This window comes from Lontra canadensis, unplaced genomic scaffold, assembly GCF_010015895.1.
Source record: "Lontra canadensis isolate GAN:19392208 unplaced genomic scaffold, GSC_riverotter_1.0 scaffold45, whole genome shotgun sequence".
Classification (NCBI taxonomy): Eukaryota; Metazoa; Chordata; class Mammalia; order Carnivora; family Mustelidae; genus Lontra; species Lontra canadensis.
This window is the reverse complement of record NW_022631039.1, coordinates 8,384,605-8,411,622: the sequence shown is the minus strand read 5'-3', so window position 1 is coordinate 8,411,622 and position 27,018 is coordinate 8,384,605. Positions and strand designations below refer to the sequence as shown.

Sequence of the window (27,018 nt, the reverse complement as noted above, 5' to 3'; positions counted from 1 at the left end):
AAAGGCAACTACAGCTAGAGGAGGAGTGCTGCCTCCTTGTACTTTGCAGAGATTCCAAACTTCTGCCTATATCCCATATTATCTGACCCTGCTTCCATCTACATAACATCATGACAGTCATTTCTCGGAGACTCTGTTATCTCATCTGTAAGAATAATTGGGCTAGGCTAGATCATCATAATCTCTTCCAAGTAGTTTCAAACATTCTAGTGGTTTAACATTCTCTCTCACCTGCTTTCCCCCCATATGCCCCATATTCCTTCTTATCCACCAACCCAATACCAACAATCTAATCAAGACCAACCAGGTCAGACTAGTACTGAAGAATGGAGAATTCACTTGGAATCTACATTTAGATCCCAGTCCATTCCCACAACATAACTCTACAGGGTGTCTGCTTCTAGCCCATTATGCCAGATTCATCTTGATATGACAGAATGATCCCTTCCTCTCTCCCAAACACTACAGAGACCCCTGGAATTATAACTACATCTATGACATCTTTAATCTAAGGGATACATACAGAGAAAGGGGAAGAACCATTAAAAACTAAAAAGAAGAAAAAAATCTCCAGTCCTTTCTACCTGTATTCTGGTCACAGGACCAATTATCTGGAAGCACTGAGGGGTCAATGTTCCCACAAAGCCGCCTCCACTTCTCACAGTTTGGGGAGGAACACTGGACCCAGACAAGACATTGACCTGCGAGGAGAAAAAAAAAAAAAAAACTGAAATGAAACAAAGATATGCCCTTCCTTCTTCAGTCCAACTAAAATCAATGTATCTCCTTCAAAATCACGTGGCCTTAGGAATCAACTAGCCTAATCCTAGATTTGTAAGTGGGAAAACTAAGCTCAGAGAAGATAATCGACTTGCCAAAGATCAGTCTGAATTGGTAGCAGAGCAAAATTCTCACACATCTATCTTTCTCCTGTGCCAAACTATTAATCTCTCCTTCCCCCAAGGAGAAAAGCAGCGTTTTCTGTATTGACAGTTCCTGAAAAGTCTGGCCAACATCTTCTGGCTAGTGCCTCATTCTCCACTGGCCTGTCACTACTGGAAAGTTCTTTTGAAGGGCTAACCAGCATCTCTTTTGTGTACAACATCCAGAGTTCCTAATGTGAATGAATCCCAACTGATTTATCCGTCACCAAATCACCAAGTTGTAGTCTTTGGGACCAACTGCCATGAGTTTAACCCTTTCCAAAACACAGAGATAAGCCTACCAAGTCAACCAACTATTTACTTCGGGCCTTGCTCAGAGGCCAAGCATTCCTTTCATCCGTTAACTCCCAAACCCTTATCCCCAGCTTTCTTTATCCCAACATCTACTAAATTGACTCAATGCCCCTCAAAGGCTCTCCTCTCTCCGTCCTAAATTCCTCCACTATGTTCTGTGGAATTCTAGACAAGAGCAACAAAAAGTCCACATATCTTCAACTTCTCTGAACATCCATCTCCTTTTCAAATCCTGGTGATACACTAATGACAATGTCCCTACCCAACCCGCCCCACCCACAGCCCTCAAAGTGGAGTCTGTTCCCTCTCTCACACCCCAGGCCAGAAAGTGGGGTCAGCATCATCCTTACTCATCACCACTTCCAGACCATTACTATCCTCCTTCCTATAAAAACCCTTCCTTCCTTGAGATCCAAGCCATGGGATTACACTGCCCTCTCATCCCCCTTGAAAAGATGCTGGCATGTGGTTTAGCCTTCTCCTCCTCTCCACCTCCTGCCCTCATTCAAGATGACCACTGTTCTCACAGGGGTACCTCGAAGAAGCACCCCATTCTCTGAGTTCCTTGACCTTTTCCTCCAGGCCACCTCAGTAATGCACTTCAATTCCATGATGCACTCCCCTCCTGCTTGCCCCCCTCGGTCATCCGTAGTGACCTCACACACCCTGGAACCACTTATCCAGGCATCCCTCCCTGATAAAAATGCCCCATCCTTCTGCCTCACTTGCTCAAAGACTGCTAAGGAACTTTCATTTTATCTAGATCATCAATCCACTGGCCCCTAATTTCTACCCAATCTAGTAGCGACCTCCTTTCTTCACTATACTTACTCAGGTTTGAGTCCTAAGGTTCTCTTGTAGGCATCTTCAACTCCCTTGCCCTCTGTCCTTCTTCCCACCCAGCTGGCCAAACACAACCCTGAGTGAACACATTCTACCTTTTCTGTGCCTACATTCATTCAACTGAGCATTGCTAGAGAAATGTCACATAACCAGGCACATGGGTCTACACCATACCATCACAATTAATAATATCAACCAATAAGTTTCTCCAGTAAGTTCACTTGCCCGCTGTCAAGTTTTACCTTCCATGTCTGAGCATAAGGGATGCCCTCCATCAGCCCTCAGAGAAGCAGCTGACTTACATTTGGGTCTTTTCAAAGTAGCTCATACTATGTATCACATTCTGAATTATTTTATTTTGAAGAAAAAAGTACTGGTTGGGAATGATACATTAGTCTGAAAAGATAGCTGTAGAGCCTGGAACACAGATGTGTGTGTGGCACCACAACAGCCACTGTGGGCCTCTGAGACCCATGCCTCCACTGCTGCTGGTAGGCGAGGCCTGCAGTGAGTGATGGGCAGCCAGGTCTCTTGAGGCCTCCCTTCTTCCATGCTGAACTCCTGGGCAGCCCATGGCTGCCACCACCCCCATCCCATGATGGTGAGAACACGCAGCCCAAACAGATCTTTACCTTCTGCCTCAGCAACCAGAGAGAGTTGAACAAGGACCGAGACAGAAAGACTATGATTCGGAGTTAGAGGCGAATACTGCTGGGCAATTCACAGAGAGCCCCTGTGGACCTGGCTCAGGCACAGACCTCCTGTGAAGGTGCCCATCAAGCCAGCCCTGCCTCTGGGCTGGTGGACAAGGTGTCAGGACTCTGCACTGGCCCAGGTACACTGGAACCTTCTGTACTGGCTTCCTACCAGGGTTTTCTTCTGGTCACTATGTGCTGGCATCTTGTGTCTTTGATATGATAATATACAATCTGGAAACTTTGTATACATAAAAACAGAATAATACCATCCAAAAAAGCCAAAACAAAACAAAACAAAACAAAACAAAATGAGCTACCAATAATAGTTTTTTTATGTTTACAGAGGAGACCTAGCAAGACTAGAAAAAAGAAGGGGAGAAGAGGCCAGGGACCATAAAAATAAACACAGATCAATAAAATAAATGGTTGGTGTAAAAATAATGAATACTCATGAGCAAAGGAATTGGGGAAAAGTTATCCTAATGATGTAGAATTAGGTATTTGTGTGGCTTGGGATAAAATTTCCAATGACAACAATACATAGTTCTTTCAAGTTTCCTTTCAAACAACTTTGAAGAGAGGATGATGTGCTCCAGAAGGCTGAAGCTCACGACACAGCTCTATGATAATGCAGACTCACAGATACCCTAAGAGCATTTCAGTGGACGCCCGTTTCCTTGGGTTCTGTGATCCCTCCTCCTTCCATTTTGCCTTCACCCCCTCTTTCTGGCAGCTCCCTCCTCCTTCTCCATTCAGTCTCCAAATGTTGGGGTTCCAAAGCCCAGCCATGGGCCTTCACTCCTATGCTACACTTTCTCCTAAAACAAGCTCACCCATTCCTACAGGTTTGAGACCCATCTCCACACCTGACCATACACAGATGTATAACACTTCCAGCTTTTGTTCTGAGCTCCAGATTCCCATAGCCACCTCGCTCTTCGACATCACCATTTGGACGTCTCACAAAGATCTCAAACCTAACAAGCCCAAACCCAAATGTTTCATCTTATCCCATAAATGTGTTCTTCCTCCACTTTTCCCCACCTTCTCTCACGTAACCGCTCAAGCCAGAAACCAATCATCTTTAACGTACTCTCGCCTCTCTCTCACACAATATCCAATTCATTACCAAGTTCTGACAAGTTTACCTCTAAAACATATCATAAAACCATCCACTTTTGTTTCCACTTTCATCATCCTCATCCAAGCCACCGAAGTATCTAATCCTAGGACTCACTCGTCCACTCTTGTCCCTACATACTTCATTCTCCAATTAATCACCAAAGGGAGTCTTTTAAAACATTACTTTGATGACATCACTCCCCTGGTGAGGACTCGTCCGTGGCTTCCTACTGCATGGAGGATAAAGTCTTCACTTTGTACATTCATCCAGATTCACTTTCCTGCCTCGCTTCCCCTTGCTCTCTGAACTCCAATCACGATCCTTTTAATGCCTGGATTATACCAAACTGTACTCTCCCTAAACTCTTTCTCCTACTCCTGCTCCTCCTTCAGATTTTAGCTCAACGGCCATCTACTTAGAGCTGCATTCCCTGACTGGCCCAATCTTGATTAGGTCTCCCTTGTTTCCTCCGATGACACTCCATTCTTTTCCCTCACTTCACACAAATGGACTGTATTTATCAGATACTGCCCTTTCTCTTTCCAGGAGGACTCGCCTGTCCCTGGTAACTGGCAGAAACAGGAAGAGCAGTTCGTTTATAGCCAGAGGCTTACACATTCATGCCAATCACAATTCAACTCAATGAACACTGCCTAAAAGGAGTGGACTTTCCATTTCCCAGGGGAAAATCCAATCCTTCCCTAATACCAAGAGGTGAGGGAGATGGACCACCACCACCCAGACCACCCAACCGCCCAAATGAGACTTACACCTCCACTCCTTATGTTACCATGTCATTATAACAAGAGCAGTTTATTGCCTTGGACTATCCTGTGTGATACCTAGAGGTTTTTTTTTTCTTTTTCAGAGTTTTCTTTCAAGTATGTACAAGTCTGTTTTTGATGCAAGCCTGTTTTCTCCAATTGTTAACTGTATTTATTTTCAAAAATTTAAACATACTAACATATCATTTGATCTCTTTTATTTCTCATTCTAAAATTTCCCAAAATTGAGATGCCTGGGTGGCTCAGTTGTTATCTGTCTTCGGCTCAGGTCATGATCCCAGGGTCCTGAGATGGAGCCCCGCATGGGGCTCCCTGCTCAGCTGGAAGCCTGCTTCTCCCTCCCCCACTCCTCCTGCTTGTGTTCCCTCTCTCTCTGTCTTTCTCTGTCTGTCAAATAAATAAAATCTTTTAAAAATAAATTAATAGGGGCGCCTGGGTGGCTCAGTTGGTTAAGTGGCTGTCTTCAGCTCAGGTCATGATCCCAGGGTCATGGGATTGAGCTCCACATCGGGCTCCCTGCTCAGTGGAGAGCCTGCTTCTCCCTCTCCCTCTGCCTGCTGCTCTGTGTACTTGTGCTCTCTATCTCTCTGTCAAATAAATAAATAAAATTTTAAGAAAATAATAGTAATAAAATAAAATTTCCCCAAATTACCATGGTTATAACTTACAGTTCTTTATTACCTAATACACTAAAACTATGAGTTCTATGAAAGAAAGGATTATCTAATTTGTTCACCACTGTATTTCTAAATCCTAGCACACTGCCTGGAATAGAACATAAGGCATTAATAACTATGGTTAAAAGAATAAATAAATCTGTATCCATGCTTATCTTCCTTCCTTCTAATCTCAAAGGCTAAAGTGTCCTTTCTAAGAATAAGGCCTGTGGCTCTCTTCTCATTCCCTTCGATCTCTCCTTTTTCTTTTCTTTTTTTTTTTAAGTAGGCTCCATGCCCAGAGTGGAGCCCAACACAGGGCTTCAACTCACAACCCTGAGATCAAGACCTGAGCTAAAATCAAGAGTTGGGATGCTTAACCCACTGAGCCACCCAGTCACCCCAACCTCTCCTTCTTCATAAACAATTTTCCTTCAGCATATACATACACTAAGGACAGACAGGTCAAGTCTCTTTCTTGTAAAAGAAAATTAAAAAAAAAAAAAAAGAAAGAAAAACCTTCCCTCGACTCTATCTACTCCCTTCTATTTACCATTTTCTTCATCCTGATTTTCACATCTAAACTAATTGAAAAAGTACTTATTCTTCAACCAACTAAACTGGCAATTCACCCTTACCAACCCATATGGGTGGTCTAGTCAAGACCCTAGTAACGTCCTAATTATAACATCACTGAGCATTTTCAAATCTTTATCCTCTTTGATGTCTCTGTAGCAGCACTGGACAAGGATAAACACTCCTTTTTTCTTGAAATTCTCTCCTCCCCTGGCATCTGTGATGTCATATTCTCCTAGACCTCTTTCCACCTTCAAAAGTTTTCTCTTAGTTCTTCGTTTTCTCCCTGTGCAGCTCATTCTCTGCTCAAGCCCAAACGTTATGTTCCACCTAAAAATTATGGGGTTTCTACCCATAGCTTTTCTCTTTGCACTCCATGTCTTCATCTTAGAAAATTTCATCCAGATTCCCAAACCTGTATTCCCGGCCCAGACCTCTTTCTCGGATGCTAAAGCTCATCACAGACCCCTCTAACTTGTCCAAAGCTGAATTCACCATCTGAAATGTGCTCTTTCTTCTATAGCCTCCATTTCAAATGATGGTTCTTTCAGCCACTCAGGCCAGAAAACAGGATCATCCTGAAGGCCTCACTCTTCCTCACCTCTTAGACCTAATTGACAACCACATCATACTGATCTTTCCTCCTAAAAATCCCAACTTTGTCTCTTCCTCTTCACTGCTACTGTCTATCTTCCTCACTTGGATCACTATTTCTGTGGGTCTAGTTGTGTGTCAGGGTGAGCTTTCTAAAATACTAAATCTTACCAAGTTTTCCTATTTAATGCCAATGGTTCCTCTTTACCTTTAAAATAAAATCCAAATTCCTTAGCCTGATATGTAAGGCCCTTTATGATCCGGCCCTTACATGCCTCTAGCCTTATCTCTCCCTACAACCTACTACTACTACACACACACACACACACACACACACACACACCCAAAAGCTACAACCATTAGCTCTCCTCCATAACTCTGCCAATAAATATCACTTTGACTCCCAACCCCACCTCAGTTCACCTGACTAAATTATAATTCTGACATATGGCTCAAACAGTATCTTTTCATGGAAACTTCTCTATATCTACTCCCAACTTGCAGCTTTCTTGTTTGCCTTCCTCACAAGCCTGTTTCCCTTCCAACAGGCATAGAACAATTTCTTCTGAGTTCATTCAGCACTTCCTAAAATTCCTGGTATATAGTAAGCACCCAACAAGTATGGATTATACGGCTGAATAACCGAATTAATGAAATCTTTCTCTTCCACAGCGGATATCCCTGACAAGTAGCTGTGAGAGATAAATTACAGTCTTTGCAGAATTTCCTCCAGCAACCTAATCCTTGCCTCTCTCCATCTCTATCTTCGATTTTTCAAGCCCAGGTACGTTTTCCAAATCATGCTGAGCTCACCAAAACCACTGCCTTCTCCTTTTTCTTGGTTCCTGGTCTGAGAATCATCTTGAACTGTTTTTTTCAGTTGGTCCTTCTGTCTCTGCTTGTGTGTACTTTGGACCTTTTCCATTTTGTCATCTTCTGGGAAGACAAAACAAAACATTGTAGGGGAGGGAGATGAAGAGAATCTCTGTAGATAGTAAGGGCCGGTGAAATAATGAAAAAGAATCATAGCCTAATAGTTTCAAGTCCTGGCTGAAGATTCTCTGCCTGCCCACCATCCCATTCCCTAATTCCATGCCATAGGTTCTTGAGCCAGATGTCAAAGTACATCCAACTATACTTACGGGCGCCCTTCTTTCCTTTGCTTTGGGAAGGTCTGTTGCATTTCTTCTCAGAGGGGGCAGGATCTGGCTGGCCTGGCTTAGATGTCTTTATCACAGAGCTTACTCCAGCTTCCTTAGTGGCTGAAATCTCTAGAATATGAGGTACCATTACCCTCTCTCTGAAAATAATATTTTTTTTCTTTAATGAAAAGGCAAAAAAGGAGGAATTTGTCATACCCTCCTTTTGAAAAGAACCCAAGGGTAAAAGTCAGGATGATTGAAGAATCCGAGGCTCTCTAAGGCCTCCTGAGGTCATGTTACCCATCTAGTGCCTATTTTTCCCAGTTCAAACATGTATCTTTTCTGAGCTGAGAGAAATCCATAGAGATATGAGAATGACTAGACAGACAGATAACCATGTACCAATGCTAAGTGCACCCTGTGAGCGACTTGCCTCACTGGGATAAACTTACCCATCAGCATTATCATTATCAGTAGAAGAAGCAATTCCTGGTTCCTTGTCTAACTGGGTGCATCTTAAGGGCTGGGCACGGGAAGTCTCTGTAAAATCAAGACTAGATCCCATCTCTCCCAAAACAAAATACTATAAGCAGAGAAACAATTAAGAAAATACTGACTCCGTTATTTCCAAACAGCAGGCTTCCACCAAAATGTCTTCCACTGTTGTCTGGAAGACTCCACCTTTGGAGTTTTGTCGTATCACAAACTTTAAGTCTTTAAATTCTCGGGAAAAAACTACAAATCTGTATTTTTCGGCAAGCCTTTCCAGGGATAGCTAGGTAATATCAATTTTATTTTGTGTACAGACCAGAAATTTTACATATTGTGTTTTATATCATTTGTTCCTGAAACTTTGTCTAAGAATAGAAGTACATCTGGGGCGTCTGGGTGGCTCAGTGGGTTAAGCCTCTGCCTTCAGCTCGGGTCATGATCTCAGGCCCCTGGGATGGAGTGCCACATCAGGCTTTCTGCTCAGCAGGGAGCCTGCTTCCCTCCCACCCCACCCCACCCCCGCCTGCCTCTCTGCCTACTTGTGATCTCTCTCTGTGTCAAATAAATAAATAAAATCTTAAAAAAAAAAAAAGAAGTACATCTAAGAATAGCTAAAAATGTCAGACTATTCCCCTTCCCCTTCTCCTCAGGTCATATGGTGAAGTGCTCAGGGCCTACTACAGAGTTCTTTATTCCAAAAAGTCAAATCCCTGAGCATATGTTAAAACAGTATTGGAAACAGAAATACACAAGAGTAGATGGAAACTAAATTCTTCCAATCTGAGAAATACAAATTATCTTTTCTAAGTAGATTGTAAACATGTAAAAAGGAATTTAAGTTACATTTTAAAACAAATCTGAGACTGTTATTTATATTCTGAAGTCAAGGTAGCTCACTTTTCTAAGAGCCTATACCTCCTGTCTAAGGTGGTTTAGCTATAGTCCTGTTGGTAGAAGATGAACTATTTAAAACTATCTCAACGCCCATCTAGTATTTCCTTACTTAGGAAACTGGAGGGAAGGAGAAAAGCTGTCAACTTACTCTACCCCTCAGATAACAGTTTGTCTAACTGAAATTCCTCCCTTACTGTAAGCCATACCCAAGCACTCCTGGAGGGACTTCCGTAGCACAATCTGGACAATCTCCTCAAATTCTGCACTGGTGAGACTTGATCTTTCCTGCAGAGACAAGGGCAGAGGAGGAAACCCACTCATCTTTCCCCAGGTTTCCTCCCTGACAAGTCAGGGAAGACTCCTTTACATGAGGCAGTAAGTTTGCAAGGTTGCAAGCATGAAGTCAATGTCCCTAAGGATTCTATAAACTCTACCCCGGATTTCCTGGGAATAAAGGAGTCAAAGAAAAGGAAAAGTTTGTAAAGTCTCTGACTACTTCTACTCTTACCTCCATCCCATCTCAACCCCTACCATTATTTCAAGTTAAAGGCTTTCATCAAGATTTTTTATTCTACCTCTTTGAGAAGAAAATAGAAGCCCCAAGAAAGGAATAAGAAACTGCAAGTTCCGGGACGCCTGGGTGGCTCAGTTGGTTAAGCGGCTGCCTTCGGCTCAGGTCATGATCCCAGAGTCCTGGGATCGAGTCCCACATCGGGCTCCTTGCTCAGCAGGGAGCCTGCTTCTCCCTCTGCCTCTGCCTGCCACTCTATCTGCCTGTGCTCACTCTCGCTCTCTCTCTCTCTCTGACAAATAAATAAAATCTTAAAAAAAAAAAAAAAAAAAAGAAAGAAACTCCAAGTTCCCTTACATAAAAGATTGTCTAGTCTGGATATCTAGGCGAAACTGTCCCACTAGAGCCCATCAATGAGACTGATACCTTTTCTTTCTTCTCTACTTGCTTGTCTTGAGGTTTTCCTTTATTCTCCTGGCCACTGCCTGGACCATTTTCTGTGGTTGCTTTCTCTTCCTTCTTCTCTAACCTGGCCTTTGGGGAACTGATCCTCACAGTGTCCTCTTTGGGTGGTTTAGGGCTATAGCACATCAGGCCATGCAATTTTGGTGCAGGTGGGGCAAAGGTTTTCTTTGGCCCCTTCCCACATGCTGAAAGAAATTTGATTATCCAATGGGATTTATGAAATATAGAGTCTAACACAGAAAGTGTTTGCACTGCCCATTGACTGGGCACGTCCTAATTATCCAGAGAGCTTTTAACATAATCAGATTACCAGACCTCTCCTCTCCCACCCACCCCACCCCCTGAGATTCAGATGGAATAGTTGGGAATGAGGCATAGGAATCTGTTGTTTTACAAGGCCGTCTAGATTATTCTGATGCCAAGTTTAGGAACTACTGAGTAGCTCAAAGGTGACAAATACGCACATGCAAGAAGATGAGTTATTCAAACGGAAATTTTAAAAATTTGCTCATTTTAACTTAAAACAGAATTTTATGGGAGATTAGAAAAATTGGGAGAAAAAGAAAACAAACTACTACAGCGAAAATTACACTGATCCTCCCAGGTATAAGTAATCTCTTTCTCCTCTGAGTTTCTACAACACTTCGTGCCTCTCTGGTAGCATTTACCACATTTAAATTTGTGTTCTAGATATTAAAATGTCTTTTGTCTCTCTATGAGCTCCTACATTTCCTGAGCTGGACAGCTTCTAAGTCACATACATTTCACTCAAAGTTTCTAGAAAAGTAGTAACTTTAACAAAGTGCATGCAAACCATATATGGACTGAGCTTCCCTTTGGTGGGAAGGGCATCGAGACGACCAAAGACAGAGGAAAAAGGGAAAACTGAGAGGAAACGTACAAAACGTGAACCTCCTTTACTCTTGACTCACCTTCTTTGCTTCGCAATGATGTCATTATTCAGCTCAGAAGCTACACTTTGTTTGTGCCTCTGTTAGAAAAAAGAAAGTAACTGCTAGAATTCCAATTGAACATGATTTTCAACTTTCTTCTGTCTTCTTGGGCTCAGGCTCTGTGCCTGGGACTCCTGAACTACATTTTCTGCCCTCTTGACTTTACTTCTACCTCCTCAGTGCCAATCACATGCCAGAGGATAATGAGAGTTACTGTTTTAAAGATAAACAACAATCCCTAGTGTTTTAAGTGCCTAGAGTTATGTCCAACATAAGGCAGGCACTAGTCAACAGTGGAAATGATAATGGTAGCAATGCATTAAAAAAATAATTATAATTCAGGGGCTCCTGAGTGGCTCAGTGGGTTAAGCCTCTGTCTTCAGCTCAGGTCACGATCTCAGGCTCCTGGAATCGAGCCCCACATCAGGCTCTCTGCTCAACAGTGAGCCTGCTTCCCCCTTCCCCTCTGCCTGCCTCTCTGCCTACTTGTGATAGATCTCTCTCACTCTCTCTCTCTGTCAAATAAACAAATAAAACCTTTTAAAAAAAATTTACTGAGGAAATTTTGAAGATCTTATTGGCTCTATTCAACTTCATGAATTGGGCAGCATTTGATCTAAAAGATACAAAGTAGCTCAGAGAAGCTGTACTAAATGAAAGACTTGTACTGGCAGGAGAAGCAAGAACAAGGAAGTTACACTAGACCAAAAAAAAAATTAGCTATTGCAAGTCGACTTTCCTGTAGGAGATGGTAGGGGTCTGTTAGGTAGATTACCTAACTAGTGCTCATCAGGTGATCCCTGATGAGCTGTAAACCAAGATTCTATTTCTGGGAGAGCCAAAACTTTAAGTCTTGTTTTGGTGATCTGGGGCTTAATAGAAGCAACTGCATTTGGGGTCTGTTGTCTTGTTTTTAACAGATAGAAGTATAAGGAGGAGGAGGAGGAGGAGGAGGAGGAGGAGGAGGAGGAGGAGGAGGAGGAGGAGTAGTAATATGAACAGTCCTGGGAGTTAAAAAGTAAGAGTTTTCTTCAGAAGCATAAACTCATCCCACAAGGTTCTCCTAAATACTTAAAACACAAATAATCTGGCAATTCTCTGACCTAATTCAGAGGTCCCTATGCATAGGAAACCCCCTTTTTAACATCACTATACTCTTTATATGCCCTTTACTTAGATCTCCTAGTCCAATACATTTTCCAGTGTGCTGAATTCTAGCAATCTCTCTCAATTCATGGCTCAAAAATATTTGGCAACCAGCAGAGGTCCCCAGGGAAGCTAGTAATAGGAATCTAACACCTTCACGCTATATCCTACAGCTATCTACTCAAATGTTCTATACTACATCAGAATGCTTTGTTATCACTACCAAAATTGTAACTAATAATAATAGAAGACACTTACTGAGCACCAACTATATTCTTTACCCTTAACATGTGTCATTTTATTTAAATAAGATTTAATCTTATTTAATTATTTAATTTATTTAATTAAATAAGATTAAATCTTATTTAAATAAGATGACATTTGTAAATTTTATAAATTTAAATTTATGAGATCTATACTTTTTTACTCTTGGAGAAATTGAGGCTTAGAAGGATTTAGACATAATAGGTAATCGATAGGTGATAATTGATTTGAACCCACCTGATGTTAAAGTTTGCACTATTATCTATAGCATGCTAGATCTCAACAGTCTAATTCAGTGCTTCAAACCCATTTTAATATCACAGCACACATAGAAAGCATCTATTAAAAATACACACTGAAAGGGGCGCCTGGGTGGCTCAGTGGGTTAAGCCACTGCCTTCGGCTCAGGTCATGATCTCAGGGTCCTGGGATCGAGCCCCAAATCAGGCTCTCTGCTCAGCAGGGAGCCTGCTTCCTCCTCTCTCTCTGTCTGCCTCTCTGCCTGCTTGTGATCTCTCTCTGTCAAATAAATAAATAAAATCTTTAAAAAAAATACACACTGAAATACAATGAAAACTGAATTTCAGGTATTCTGGAGTAAAAGGATCAGGCTTTTCACAGCCAAAGACAACTGAGGGTTGGGAGTAGGGGGACCTCCAGCCATATCAAGGCTAAAGAGATCAGTATCTGCACACAGCCATAAGCCATTTGCTGTCTAGCAGAGTGCCAAGACTCATCTTATGACATTGCAGTAATTTGTACATTATTTTCCAATTTGCTTTTCACTATTGAGACTATTTCTACTCAGCAATTAGAAGAAAAATGACCTTGGTTTTATCAGCTTAAACTTCTTATAACCCTTCCACCCAGTTTTCTTTAGGCTTAACACATGTAAGCCATTCTTATTTTTATAACAATTATAACAAGCATTGTAGCTCTGGGAGGGTCTACAGAGGTCACAAAGTGCCAGCTCCCCTTTTTTACAGATGGAAAAAATATGCAAAATGCAATTAAGTGATTTGCCCAAAGCCTCAGTGTTAATACATGGTAGAGCCAAGATGAACCCAGGCCTTTTCCTCTAAATTCTACTAATAACACATCTATTCTTCTCAATGATCTCATTTCTCACTGTTGGTTTTAAGTAACTTGAAGGCCCTGGACCTAAAACTCAATCTTCCAACTATGTCATCTCCCACTATAAAGAGACCCAAAAGCAGCATAAAATAAATCTTCTATAAAAGATACGTACACAATCCTTTAACTGATTTGACTGTTTTAAGACCCTCAAATGACCAAATTATAGTGAATAATCAGTTGATCAGGGTATGGAGTTCCTCCCCCTAGATCCCAAGATAAATTCAAAAGATATTGGGTAGGGGCATCTAGGTGGCTCAGTGGGTTAAGCCTCTGCCTTCGGCTCTGGTCATGGTCCCAGGGTCCTGGGATCGAGCCCCACATCAGGCTCTCTGCTCAGCGGGGAGCCTGCTTCCCCCTCTCTCTCTCTGTCTGCCTCTCTGCCTATCTGTGATCTCTCTATCAAATAAATAAATGAAAACTTTTAAAAAAGATATTGGGGGCCTGACTTAGTATGTGTACAACATGGCTAAATGTATTTTCAAATTATCTTTGGTTATTTTTTGTTCCTTGTCTTACTTCTGTAAATGTGAATAATTCAGGTGTGCAGTTCTATAGCAACTACTTTTCCTTTGCATCAAGGAGCACATTTCCTCACTATTTCCATCTTAACTCATCATCACCAGCCCCTAAGTCTATTTACTCTAGAAAAAAAAGGCAAGCGGGAAATCGGGGAAGTACTACAGCAAATTGGTCTTCTTTATTGATAATTCTATATAGAAACTAGAAACTGATAGGCTGTAAAATGAATATTAATTTGACCACAAATGACAAACACTTCTCCCAGATTCCAGAATTCCGAAAAAGATCATGAGAAGTCCCTATGAAGGTAATATAAATTACAAGGTGAGCTATACTAAATGGGGAAAGCAAAATGAAAATTAGTGTATTTGAGATGACAACATTTGATTTTTTAAAATGTGCATTTACATAATATGCTTGTATATCCATAAACTGTCTCTGGAAGAATACACAAGCAACTGACAAAAATGTCTCTATGAAATAGAACTCGGTGGCTGGGGGTAGAAGAGAGCTTTTTACTGTACTCCCTTGCATATTTCTAGCATTTTATTATATGCCAATGTTACCACATCAAAAGTGATTTTTTAAATTCCAAATTCTTTAAATAAAATAGAGTGTTTTGATCCACCTAAAAATGCAAAATTTTCCAGCACTTTGGTTCAAATCATTACCTAAACCTATACTGACCTCTCCAGGCCAAAGTGTGTTACTGGCGCCCCAACCAACTGTCTAAAATCATGGATCACTGTTAATAAGATACAGTAAATTTATAAGCAGTATTATATAATAATTCCCCCTAATCTTTTTTTTTTTTTGGTGCAAAATTGTGGTTTGTTAAAGCACAAGGACAGGACCCATGGGCAGAAAGAGCTGCTGCCCCGGGGTTGTTAATTCCCCTTAATCTAGAGTGTGCTTGATGAAAAACATTACTTTTAAAGAAAATATCTAACCTGATCAACAGAGAGGGGAAAGCCAAGAAGTCCCTTTCAGACAACTCAAGTCTCTGCTCCTCTGTTTCAGATGAATTTTCTTCTTCCACAATAAGAAATATTAAAATGTAGGGCAGAGAGAGAAAATTTTTTTTTAAACCAGATAGTTAATAAATACACAAAATACCACCAACTTTCATCTGACCAGCTACTAAATGACCAGGGGCTCTGGAGCCAGGAATAACATCTGAAGGGTTTTTTGGTTTTGTTTCATTTCTGTTTTTACCTCAGATTTGGGGGGGGGGGGGTCCAATAGAGCTTTAAGTATGAAAGTAAAATAAAATTCCATTAATCAGATCCTACCCACTCAACATAAGAAGGGTGAAAATGAGGAAAAGAACTTGGAAATAACAAATGAAGGGAACCAAGAGATGGTGAATGAAGTGTTCCATAAAAGAGTAAGTTTTCTTTCACTTAAAACACTAAACATCATGGGGCGCCTGGGTGGCTCAGTGGGTTGAGCCTCTGCCTTCGGCTCGGGTCGTGATCTCAGGCTCCTGGGATTGAGCCCCCAACAGGCTCTCTGCCAGCTGGCTTCCTCCCACCCTCTGCCTGCCTGTCTGCCTACTTGTGATCTCTCTCTCTATGTGTCAAATAAATAAATAAAATCTTTAAAAAAAAACACTAAACATCATGACAGTGATTTTAAGATGAAATCATCTCCTTCAGCAGTTCTCAAGTGTGATCCAAAGACCCCTGGGGGGTCCCCTCCCCTTTTCAACTACTAATCCATGTTAGGCTGGATTTTCTCATACACTTCAACCAAAACAAGGTATCATAACAGATTGAATTCAGAAACAAATAAAAACCTAGCTAGTCTTCTACTAAGCCAGACATGAAAGAGACTTGCAAAAATGTAAACCACCACCCTTCTTCACACTAAATTTCATTCGGGAAAATATATTTTTTCATAAAAATGTCATTTATGGGGCGCCTGGGTGGCTCAGTGGGTTAAAGCCTCTGCCTTCAGCTCAGGTCATGATCCCAGGGTGCTGGGATCGAGCCCCGCATTGGGCTCCCTACTCGGCGGGGAGCCGGCTTCCCCCTCTCTCTGCACCTGCCTCTCTGTCTACTTGTGATCTCTGTGTCAAACAAATAAAATCTTTTTATAAAATGTCATTTATGCAAACACATTATTATTAATTATAACATACTGTTATTTTAAAGTTAAATAATTTAAATGTTCTCAGTTCAGGTTTTAATATATTAATACCAATAGATGTAAAAGACATATATGTAGCTATAAACCAATCTTTGGAATCCTTCATAATTTTTAAGAGTATAGGAGGGTTCTGAGACCAATAAGCTTAAGAACTGATCTAGCTAAATAACAATTCAGTTATGTCAGTATTTTTCAGAAACTGTTAACCCTCTTCCCCCCATTTAGAAAGTGCTCACAAATTCCTCTCTCCTAACTATCAATTATTCCCTCTTTCTATCATTCCTGGAATCTTTGGTCTAAGAGAATACATGTAAACCCTGCAGAATTGTCCTTAGACACACAGTCTGCACAGGCTCCACTGAGCCTGGAAAACTTTAAAATCTCCTTTAAGCTAGAGTCTGATTGTCGTTTGGCATCAATGTTTAATGGCATTTGGACTCCTGCTTATTTTCATGTTCCCATTAATAACCATAGTGGAGTTTTTAACTCTTTCCTCCCCCCCCCCACCCCTCAGCGAGCATAATTTCACAAGAAAGAAGATAAAAACAAGATTCCGGCTACCTTTACTGCCCATACGTAACAAGACACCTACTGTGGTAACTACCTGAACTAAACCCTGTATAGAATCTTATCAATAAATTAATGACGAGGGGCGCCTGGGTGGCTCAGTGGGTTAAAGCCTCTGCCTTTGGCTCAGGTCATGATTCCAGGGTTATGGGATCGAGCCCCGGATCGGGCTCCCTACTCTGCGGGGAGCCTGCTTCCTCCTCTCTCTCTCTCTCTCTCTCTCTCTCTCTCTCTCTGCCTGCCTCTCTGCCTACTCCTGCTCTCTGTCAAATAAATAAATAATCTTTTTTTAAAAATTCTCTCTCCACAAAATAAATAAATAAATAAATAAGATAAATTAATGATGAACTGAAGCTTATTCGTCCAGAGGGCAAAGATACGGCCACTTAGCACCAAAATACTGGTTTTCCTTCGTGAGCGCTGATTTCATTCGGACTCTTGCTACCTGCCGGCTGCAACACTTCCACAAGGCGCCCGTTACCGACCTCTAAGTCGCTTTTCTGGATTGTTTTCACTTAAAAGAGCACATTCCCACGAACCCCCAGATCCCTGCCCCATCTCCCCTCCCAAGGTGCCGAGGTCTGGAACAGTAAAAGCCCTAATTCCGCCTTTGAACCCAGAGGGGAAAATTTCTGGGGATCCACATTTTCCCCACTCTTTTCTCTCACCAACTCGCTCTTAGGACGGTAATAACGAGCGAAGGTACCACAGAATCAAAAGTCCTTCACTCCCCTCAGTGGATGAACAGTGGCTTGCTGGCCCCTCTTCCACCTCAAGAACCCCCGCCACGAGATCATTTCCTTTCAGCTGCCCGCACCCCTACACCCTGTGGGGAGCCACCAGCATCCTCATTCCCGCTCAGCCCGTCGTCGCCCGCCACAATATGGGATCACTTTTGTCTGTTTGCTGAGGGTAGGTTTGCGGTAGGGATGCTAAGGAGGGGTAAGAGCTCGTTGTCGTCCTGAAGAGAAAACTCCTCAGGCGACGGGCGCGAGGACTGGCAGCGCCTAGCACTTTCATCTGCAACTGGAGAAAAGCCAGCTACCTTCTGGAACAAGGAGGACCTAAAGGCAAGGAGCACAATGAGCCCCTGCAGCAATTCTGCAAAACCCTCCAACCCCGACCCAGTCAATATTCCCACCACCAAAAGAAGGCGTGAAGACACGCACTAGCGGCGTTGCCACCCCGGCGGCGGGCTTCCAGGACTGGGGCTCATGCGCAGTTAAAGCTGCTTCTGCGTTTGCGCAGCTGCTACTTCCGCCATCTTCCAACCAAATGCCCCATGAAACTACAAATCCCATAATCCTCAGTGGCCTCACTTTTTTAGGCGGCAGAAGCAGCGCCTGATCGCTCATGAAGCACATCTTTCTTTTACTAACTTTTCTCTCTACCCCAGACGGCCTTTTCCTTCCTCTTTTCGTTTCCTGATTCCTGTTCTTCCTTTTAGTTTCCTTCGCGCCCTATCCGGATATTTTAGTTGAGACGATCCGCAACCCCACTCTCGCCTCTCCCGCCTTCTTCTCTGCCACAGGACCCACTCCCCAGGCACTGTTGGCAGGGAGAACGCAGCTCCTTAGCACCCTGTGGAAAGGGCGCCGAATAGCTTCTTCCCCATTGGCCGAGGCAGGGGGCCCAAAGCAGGCCGAACCCTCTTCCCCGCCCACACTCCTTTTTATATAAGGCTGCGTGAAGGCAGCGTGTGTTTGGGAGGGCCTGCGTGCGAGGTGGCGGTGGTGGTATTGAATGTAGCGCTACTGGTGGCCGTGGTGGGCATCGGGTCGCAATCCGCGGGCTGGGGGCTCGCGCGCAGGCGTCGGGCGGTGGGAGGAGGTGCTGGTGCCAGGGGTGTGGGTGTGGACGCGGAGAGGAGGGCGTGGTGTCCCCAGGTGATCGCGATTGGGGTAACGCGGAGGAGCAAGAAAACGACTCGGCCATTTCGGGGGAAGAGGAAGTTGGACAACATCGGCTGTTTTAGTGCCTTTTTTTTTTTTTTTCAGTTCAGCAGAGAATATTTCCCAGGGGGGTGAGTTACAATGACTTATTGTATTTTACGGAGAACAGTTCGTAGGAAAACTATCTGTACGCTCCTCTCTTTCCCTTCCTCTACTTTTAGGTTCACCCCTCCGTTCCCTCGGAAGCCTTTCTAAGGGGGGAGGCGGTCGAGTTATGAATAATTCATGAGGTCCACCCCCATCCTTTGGCCACGCCCCCTCCAGATCGTGCTGACGCACGTTGCGTGTACCAAATCTGAGGAAGCGACGTAACAGTCCCCGCCCCTAGGGTGGAGGGCGGGGCATCATCTCCAGCACGTGCTGCATCTACCCGCGCAAGCCCAAAAGGGTGTGCGCAGGCGCTGCCCGCTAGGGGGAGGAAGGAGGCGGGGTAGGGAGGTTGCTGGGTTTAGAGCCGGGCGGAGACCGCTGAGACTCATTCCTCAGGAGCAAGGGTCGGGTGTCAAGGAGACCTTTTCACACCAGCTCCCCGTCCCCCGCCTACGGTGGGTGGGATCGCGCGGCAGAGACAAAGGATATCAGTAGGGACGGACATAGCTGCGAAGGGAAGTAGGGTGTCAGTTTGGGGTGGTGGGCTTTTGGGGGGGGCTGAGGTGGGCTATATTTAAACTCCCGGAGCCGTTAAGTTGGTTCGTACTCATGCGCGCGCAACCAGGGTGGTGGCGGAGTGCGCATGCGTGATTCAGGGGCGAGAGGAACGCGCTCTAGCAGTGCGCGCTCGCGGCGAAGCGGTAGTAGAAGAAAAAGGGGTCGGCGCACGCGCGGTTGATTCCTCGAGTTGTTCGGTTCTCGCGGGCATCTTGTTTTGGTCTCGCGGGCGAGTGGGGCGCGCTTCGGGGGAGGTGCTTGGGCGCGAGACTAGGCGAGAAGAGCAGGGCTGCGCGCGCACCCAGGGAAGGGGGGAAGGGAGCGGGCTCTAGGGAGGGGGGGTTAAGCCCCCAGTCCCCCCCCCCCCCCCTTGCCCTCTTCTGGGACGGAATAAGGGGGGGAAATGATCGAGATGGCGGCGGAGAAGGAGCCGTTTCTGGTGCCGGCCCCGCCACCGCCGCTCAAAGATGAGTCGGGCGGAGGGGGCGGCCCCACGGTGCAACCGCACCGAGAGGCCGCCTCCGGGGAGCTCTGCGGCGGGACGCAGCGTGGGCCGGGCCCGCGCGCACACTCGGCGGGAGCCCCAGCTTCTGGGGCCGGCAAGGAGAACCCTGGGGCCACATCCACTCGGGGAGGCCAGTCGCAGCAGCAACGAGGGGGCGGCCCCCAGGCACAGTCGCATGGGGAGGCCCGCTTGTCGGATCCCCACGGGCGAGCAGCTCTCCCTGACGTGGGGGAGGAGCGACGGGGAGGGGGCGGAACAGAACTGGGCCCCCCTGCCCCTCCTCGACCCCGTAATGGCTATCAGCCCCACCGGCCCCCTGGGGGAGGCGGGGGCAAGAGGAGAAATAGTTGTAACGTAGGTGGGGGTGGTGGAGGCTTCAAACATCCGGCCTTCAAGAGGCGCAGGCGGGTTAATTCGGACTGTGATTCTGTGTTACCCTCCAACTTTCTCCTGGGGGGCAATATCTTTGATCCACTGAACCTGAATAGTCTCCTGGATGAGGAAGTGAGCCGCGCACTCAATGCAGAGACCCCTAAGTCATCTCCACTTCCGGCCAAGGGGCGAGATCCAGTGGAAATCCTCATCCCCAAAGATATTACTGACCCGCTCAGTCTTAATACTTGCACTGATGAGGCCCAGGTAGTTCTTGCATCGCCACTCAAGACTGGTCGGAAGCGGCATAGACACCGGGGACAGCACCACCAGCAGCAGCAGGCAACTGGAGGGAATGATAGCCACTCTGTGCTCCCCACAGCCCCCCTCACTCCCTCACTCCATGGGGAGGGCACCACACAGCAGCAGCGGCATAGGGGCCAGAACCGGGATGCCCCCCAGCCCTATGAACTCAACACCGCCATCAACTGCAGGGATGAGGTTGTGTCTCCCCTTCCATCTGCCCTACAGGGTCCCTCAGGCTCCCTTTCAGCCCCTCCAGCTGCCTCAGTTACCTCTGCACCCCCGTCTTCCTCCTCCCGACATCGCAAACGTCGCAGGACTTCCAGCAAGTCAGAGGCAGGGGCTAGGGGTGGAGGCCAGGGTCCCAAGGAAAAGGGCCGAGGGAGTGGGGGAGGCCGCCACCACCACCACCACCACCATCACCACCTCCACCCACTACCTGCAGCAGGCTTCAAAAAGCAACAGCTCAAGTTCCAGTATGGGAATTATTGCAAGTACTATGGTTACCGCAATCCTTCCTGTGAGGACGGGCGCCTTAGAGTGTTGAAGCCTGAGTGGTTTCGGGGCCGGGACGTCCTAGATCTGGGCTGCAATGTGGGCCATCTGACCCTGAGCATTGCCTGTAAGTGGGGTCCATCCCGCATGGTGGGCCTGGATATTGATTCCCGCCTCATCCACTCGGCCCGCCAAAACATCCGACACTACCTGTCTGAGGAGCTGCGTCTGCCATCCCAGACTTCTGAGGGGGACCCCGGGGCAGAGAGTGAGGAAGGGACCGTAACCGTCCGAAAGAGAAGCTGCTTCCCAGCCTCACTGACAGCCAGCCGGGGTCCCATTGCTGCACCCCAAGTGCCCTTGGATGGAGCGGACACATCAGTTTTCCCCAACAATGTTGTCTTCGTCACGGTAAGAGGGTCCCAAGGCTCTTGGGATAGGGGCCAGGTGTGAAGATAAGATTAAATGGGAACAAGACAGAGGAAAGTTAAGACCCAGGGGAATTTATGCATGCACTCTGCTAGGAGAACTGGATCCTTAAGTCGGTGAATGACTGCTGAGTGTCTCCTTTCCTATAACCTGGAAAGGTGGGGCCTCTCACTTGGGCCCCTTTGTCATGACTACTGGCCCCAACATGGGGTTTGACTCCTTTTGCTCTGCTCCCGGCCTGGACTGTAATCCAAACCAGTCCAACTTCCCTTGCTGGCTGCTGCTGCTTGCTAGATTTGGTCCAGATGGAAAACTGGCCTCCAACGCACTGAATGAAGGTGCATGAAGGGACAGGTGTCAGACGTGGCATGTCTTGGGGTGGGTGGAGGGATAGGTTAGTGGCTGACTAATTTTGATAGGGACTTAGATCCGGAGTTGGTTGAAGAGTGTTGGTGATCAGGACCTCAAGTGACTTGGCCGGAGACCATCTCATGTTGACCCTAGATGGTGGGATAGGGAAGAGTCAGAGTGCTCTGCAGGAGGGGAGGGTACTGTCTTCACGGAGTGTCTGTCCCCTGACTACACAGAGCTCTCCGTAGAACACTCCAGTTCAGCCATCTGCCGGAACGGGTGGTGCTGGCGGGTTGGGTTAAGCCTGCAAGAATAAACTTTGTGAGCACATCACCTAGAAAAGGTTTCCTAAGGGCTAGGGTTCTTTACTTCTCCTTGAGAAAGGAAATAGACCTGGAACTCTGCCAGCCACAACTCCAGGGAAGGAACCACAGGTTGGTTCCCTTTCAAAACCTGGGTTAGGTCCCTTTGCATAACATTGAGTCACTCAACTTAATGTTTGTGGGGTGGGACAGTGTCTCGGGAGAACCTTTGTTCTTTCTCTGAAGTTTCACCCCAGTTTTGGAGACCTTGTGGGTAGTTTGCTCAATTTAAAATTCTCCATGCTCCCTTTTTGTTTGGCTTACCACCAACAGAAAGCAGGGGCAGGAGGGTGTAAACAGGAAAATGAGACCCAAGAGGGCACCGTTTGGGAGTTAGTCTGACAAGTGTCAGAGAAGGTTGTGGCCAAGGGCTGAGGCAAGGCTGTAGGACCTTCTGTCTAGAGGCTGCAGAGCAGGTTGATGGGGGGTGGGTGGGGGGTGGGCAGTGGTTCTTTCATTGCCTCTTTTGACCTTGCCCCCCATTCTTGCCCTCAGGGTAACTACGTGCTGGATCGCGATGAGCTGGTGGAGGCCCAAGCCCCCGAGTATGACGTGGTGCTCTGCCTCAGCCTCACCAAATGGGTGCATTTGAACTGGGGAGATGAGGGGCTGAAGCGCATGTTCCGCCGCATCTACCGGCATCTACATCCTGGGGGCATCCTGGTCCTAGAGCCCCAACCTTGGTCATCCTATGGCAAGAGAAAGACGCTCACGGTGAGTTGGGATTCACATGGATATTGGGATACCCTTCCTTTAGCTGGGACAAGAAAGGCCTCGAGGAAGCAGAAAGAGAAGTACTTGCTTAACAAGGTCCCCTGGGTGGGTATCATTCTACACCAGGGGAGAAGCCAGCAAGCTGAAGCGGTCCCCTGCCTTTCTCCCCCAGGAAACAATCTATAAGAACTACTATCGAATCCAGCTGAGGCCGGAGCAGTTCAGTTCGTACCTGACCTCCCCAGAGGTGGGCTTCTCCAGCTATGAGCTTGTGGCTACACCCCACAACACCTCCAGAGGTAAGGCTGGCTGACTTGGGGGAGGGTGGGAGGCCAGGGTCCGTGAAGTGGTGGGTCCTGGCAGAGAGGGTACAGGTGCTGTGGAGTGTTGAAGTCCTACCAGCCCTACTGACTGCACACTCTCTCCTTAGGCTTCCAGCGCTCTGTGTACCTGTTCCACAAGGCCCGTTCCCCCAGCCACTAAGTGGCCCCCTGAACAGAAAGTGTGAAGAAGCCGCCCACTGCTCTTACGGACCTGGGGGAAAAGGAAAGTATCCCAGGGTCTTTCCTTTTTGGCTCCAAAAAGAGTTTCCTTTCATGGATCTGCAAAGAAAGCTTTTCCTATGTTGCTGCCCCAGCCTCCTCCCTACACGTCTGGCACCCTAAGCAGCAAGCCCAGCTGTGCTGGAGTCACCAACATCTTCCTCTCTCCCCCAGCTCACCGGGCTGGATGGCATGGACTGTTTGCTGACCTCTGTTCTCCTAAGGGTATGGGAGGTGGGGGGGTATCAAGTTCTCCGGCCTCTTCCTCCTGTTCTCCAAAGGAGATTTCCGTTTCTCCTCAGCCCTTGTCCCTAGCTGCATTTCAGCGGACCACAGATAGATGGACTGAGGGTTAAGAGGGGGAAGTCTGGCAGGGAGGCATGCAGGTACTGTGAAAATCCTTCCCTCTGCTGACCCCCACTGGGAGGAGGGGTTGGGTTTGGAATGTAAGAACAGCACAATAAATTTGATGTTTAGGGCAGCAGCCCCCACACTTGTGTCTGGCGGTTTCTATCTAGTGGGGAAGGGATGGTGCCTCCTGTTAGAACCTGTGCTTCCTCTGCCCAAACAGGAGTCTCAAGAAGACAGATTTTTCGGTGGTTGGGAAGACTGAGTGTTGAATGCTAGTCACATCTACACACAACCAAAGAGGGCTCTAATCAGGAAGGAAGGGTATAAAGTGAATTTTTATGTGAAACTTGAAGCAAAGAGTCCATCTCCCCTCCCCCCAAAGAACCACTGACAATTTTTTGGTGGGAGCTTTGGACAGAAGGCTAACTTTAGAAGAATTAACAGTGGAGCTGAAGTGGACCTAGAGAAAGTCACTACTGATGGGACCACCCACCCACCTTTTTTGTGCTGTGCAACTGGATGAATGGGCAATTAACGTGAAACTCTTCAGCAGCTCAAGTGTTCCTGGAACCTTGAATATTCAACAAATACTGAGCCCTCTTGGATCTGGTGTAAATGAGATAGGCAAGGCCCCTAGAGGTAAAAGGAAAGACTCCCCAAAATATACAACAGAGACCCACCCACATGTCCCAGTGATCAGAACTAAGTAGTGCGGGGCACCTGAGTGGCTCGGTTGGGTTGAGATTCACACCCTTGATGGAGTCCTACTTCCAGCTGAGCATTGAGTGTGGAACCCACTTGCAATGCACTCCTACCCCTCATCTTCCTCCCCCGACCCCTCAGGCATGCCTTCACTCCCTTAAAAAGAAAAAAAAGTACTGCAAAGGAACAAACGTGGTTCTATGACGGAAGTCAGGGGAAGAGGTGGGACAGTGTTCTCAACCTGCCCATCACTACCAAGTTCCAAAAAGGCCAAAAACTTGACTCCCGGACAGCTTCCCACCCTGAGGCCTGACCCCATTTTAAGGCTCCCAAGAAGAGTCCCATTTGTTAGCAAAACCATTTTATTCTGAAAAATAGTTTTAACACAAAAATATTAACTAGCAATCCAGGGAGCCTCCACGTCTACGCTTCCCAGCGCCTCAGTGTCCGGTGCATGAGGAAGGTATCCTCTGAAGGGCGGGGCCGGAGTTGAAGACGGAGAGGAGGCAGACCATCCAGGGTCAGGTGTGGAGACTCATAAAACAATGTTTCTGGGTCACAAAGGATGGTCATGTCCGGCCCTGACCCAGGTGGCTCCTGTTGGGAAGTGGAGCCCAAAGCAAGGTTACACTCGGGAAGGGGATAGGGACACGACACGGAAACAAGCCCAGGTCCCTCACCTTTGGGGGCGGGGCTCGGGCCTGCGGTGGCAGCAGCGCCAGTTTCTCCCTCAGCGCAGCGTTTAGAACCTGTTCCTCGGGCACCTGCAGGCTCACCAGGTCTCGGAAGAGCCGCTTGGAGCGCGGCACGTTCAGCCCTGAGACCGCAGGGGGAGCGGAGGTGAGCGGCGCCTCTCAGCCCCACTTCCCGCGCCCCGCCGGGCGTCTCTCTCTCTCACCCTCGGCCACGCTCTCCTCCAGGCCGCAGCGGGTCTGGAACGACTTTCTCAGCTGTTCCTCCACGGCCTTCGCCGCATCGAACTGGCCCTCGGCTGCAGCCCGCGCGGCCTGCAACTCGAGGCTCAATGCCAGGCTGCTCTGCTGCGCGGGCGCCCCCAGGTCCTGCGGTGCCGCGGGCTTCTCGCTAGGTGCTGCGGCGGCCGGCGTGGGGTCGGACCGCACGGGGGAGAGCGGCGCCAAGCGAAAGCGGACCTGGGAGCAGAAAGCGGGACGGTGAAGAGATGGACGCGGGCCTGTCTGCGGGCCGGCGGCCAGACCTTCCCCCAGCTCACCTGCCGACCCTTGCGGGCCCCGCCCCGCCGGTCCGCCCGCCCCTTCCGCCGGCCGGGGCAGCCACTCGGCTGCTCGGGGGTCTCGGACCGCGAGCTCAGGCTCAAGTCCAGGCCAGGTTCGGGCTCTGGGGCTCTGGGCTCCGGGACGCGGGGTTCTGGGGGTGGCCCAGGAGCCGCTACGGCCTCCTCCCCTTCGACCAGCTTCAGCTGTGCCTCCCCACAGCCCATCATCTTGGTGTAGCTGCCGGGATGCAGGGTCTCGGGAGGCCGGAGGTCACGGGACACGAATTCGCCACCACCAGCCCCCCTCCGCCACCCCTCCCGAACGCCGCTACCGGAAACCGCTTGCCCCTACCCAATGGGGCGGGAAGACCAGCCCCCGCGCCATCCCATTGGCGCTACTAAGCGTCATTTCCGTTGCTCGGCTCCCTTTCTCTCGCGGGCTTCCGCCCGCAAAACCTCGGCCCCGCCCCTAAGCCAGAGTTTCGGAACCGCCACCGGTGGAGGCCCTAAGGGTCCTCACGAGGGCCATTTCGCCTTTGGAAACCTGGACGCGGCGTCTTTATCCTGCAGGGTATTTACCTGACTTCTGCTCGAGTCCGCAGTGTGTCTGTCAGTCCCTTCTGTCGAGGCGCCAAACAGGACAGCTTTAGGTCAAGGGGCCCCGTGTTGGCCCTCCCTCGTCAGTGCCTCCGCAGCGTCTTCCGGCGTTCCGGGACTGGGAATGAAGTAGGACCAGTAGAGCTTCCCAGGATGAGTGAGCGCATCCTCGCAGAGTCCAACCCCGGGCTCCTTCCAGGGACTCTGGGCATTCTTGGTTGCCCGGGCGAGGACTGCCTCATTGCGCCTTAGGGCCTTTTGTGACTTTGTCCCCGTGGAGGGCTCCCTAAAATATTCGTCTCTATAAAAATAGGTATCTGGGGGCGCTTGGGTGGCTCAGCGGATTAAAGCCTCTGCCTTCAGCTCAGGTCATTATCCCAGAGTCCTGGGATCGAGCCCCGCCTCGGGTTCTCTGCTCAGCGGGGAGCCTACTTCCTCCTTGCTCTCTGCCTGCCTTTCTGCCTGCTTGTGATCTCTGTCAAATAAATAAAATCTTTTTTTTTTTTTTTTTAAATAGGCATCTGGGACGCCTGGGTGGCTCAGTTGGTTGGACGACTGCCTTCGGCTCGGGTCATGATCCCGGAGTCCTAGGATCGAGTCCCACATCGGGCTCCCAGCTCCATGGGGAGTCTGCTTCTCCCTCTGACCTTCTCCTCGCTCATGCTCTCTCTCACTGTCTCTCTCTCAGATAAATAAATAAAATCTTA

At 47.4% G+C, this 27,018-nt stretch overlaps 3 protein-coding genes across 3 annotated transcripts in view; 1 reads left to right on the top strand and 2 right to left on the bottom strand.

Moving 5' to 3' along the window:
• ZCWPW1 (zinc finger CW-type and PWWP domain containing 1) overlaps positions 1-18,168 on the bottom strand; it is a 34,065-nt gene extending 15,897 nt beyond the window's left edge. Inside the window, exons 1-10 of the mRNA XM_032872574.1 lie at positions 17,924-18,168; positions 17,800-17,818; positions 14,987-15,065; positions 10,950-11,008; positions 9,979-10,202; positions 9,248-9,326; positions 8,108-8,195; positions 7,656-7,813; positions 7,327-7,449; positions 585-701 (exon numbers count right to left, since the gene is read on the bottom strand). Coding sequence (XP_032728465.1) covers positions 585-701; positions 7,327-7,449; positions 7,656-7,813; positions 8,108-8,195; positions 9,248-9,326; positions 9,979-10,202; positions 10,950-10,974 — 814 coding nt within the window. The 5' untranslated portion in view covers positions 10,975-11,008; positions 14,987-15,065; positions 17,800-17,818; positions 17,924-18,168. The remainder of the gene's footprint in view (positions 1-584; positions 702-7,326; positions 7,450-7,655; positions 7,814-8,107; positions 8,196-9,247; positions 9,327-9,978; positions 10,203-10,949; positions 11,009-14,986; positions 15,066-17,799; positions 17,819-17,923) is intronic.
• Positions 18,169-18,783: 615 nt separating this feature from the next.
• MEPCE (methylphosphate capping enzyme) lies at positions 18,784-23,920 on the top strand. Its single transcript, XM_032872573.1, has 4 exons — positions 18,784-21,440; positions 22,667-22,885; positions 23,058-23,184; positions 23,316-23,920. Exons 1-4 carry the CDS (start codon positions 19,758-19,760, stop codon positions 23,366-23,368), a joined length of 2,082 nt encoding a protein of 693 aa, XP_032728464.1. The 5' UTR covers positions 18,784-19,757; the 3' UTR covers positions 23,369-23,920.
• A 904-nt stretch (positions 23,921-24,824) lies between these two features.
• Positions 24,825-26,072, bottom strand: PPP1R35 (protein phosphatase 1 regulatory subunit 35). The gene is made up of 4 exons (XM_032872572.1): positions 25,712-26,072; positions 25,379-25,631; positions 25,161-25,297; positions 24,825-25,077 (listed from the first exon to the last, which is right to left on the bottom strand). Exons 1-4 carry the CDS (start codon positions 25,940-25,942, stop codon positions 24,904-24,906), a joined length of 795 nt encoding a protein of 264 aa, XP_032728463.1. The 5' UTR covers positions 25,943-26,072; the 3' UTR covers positions 24,825-24,903.
• Positions 26,073-27,018: the final 946 nt, after the last annotated feature.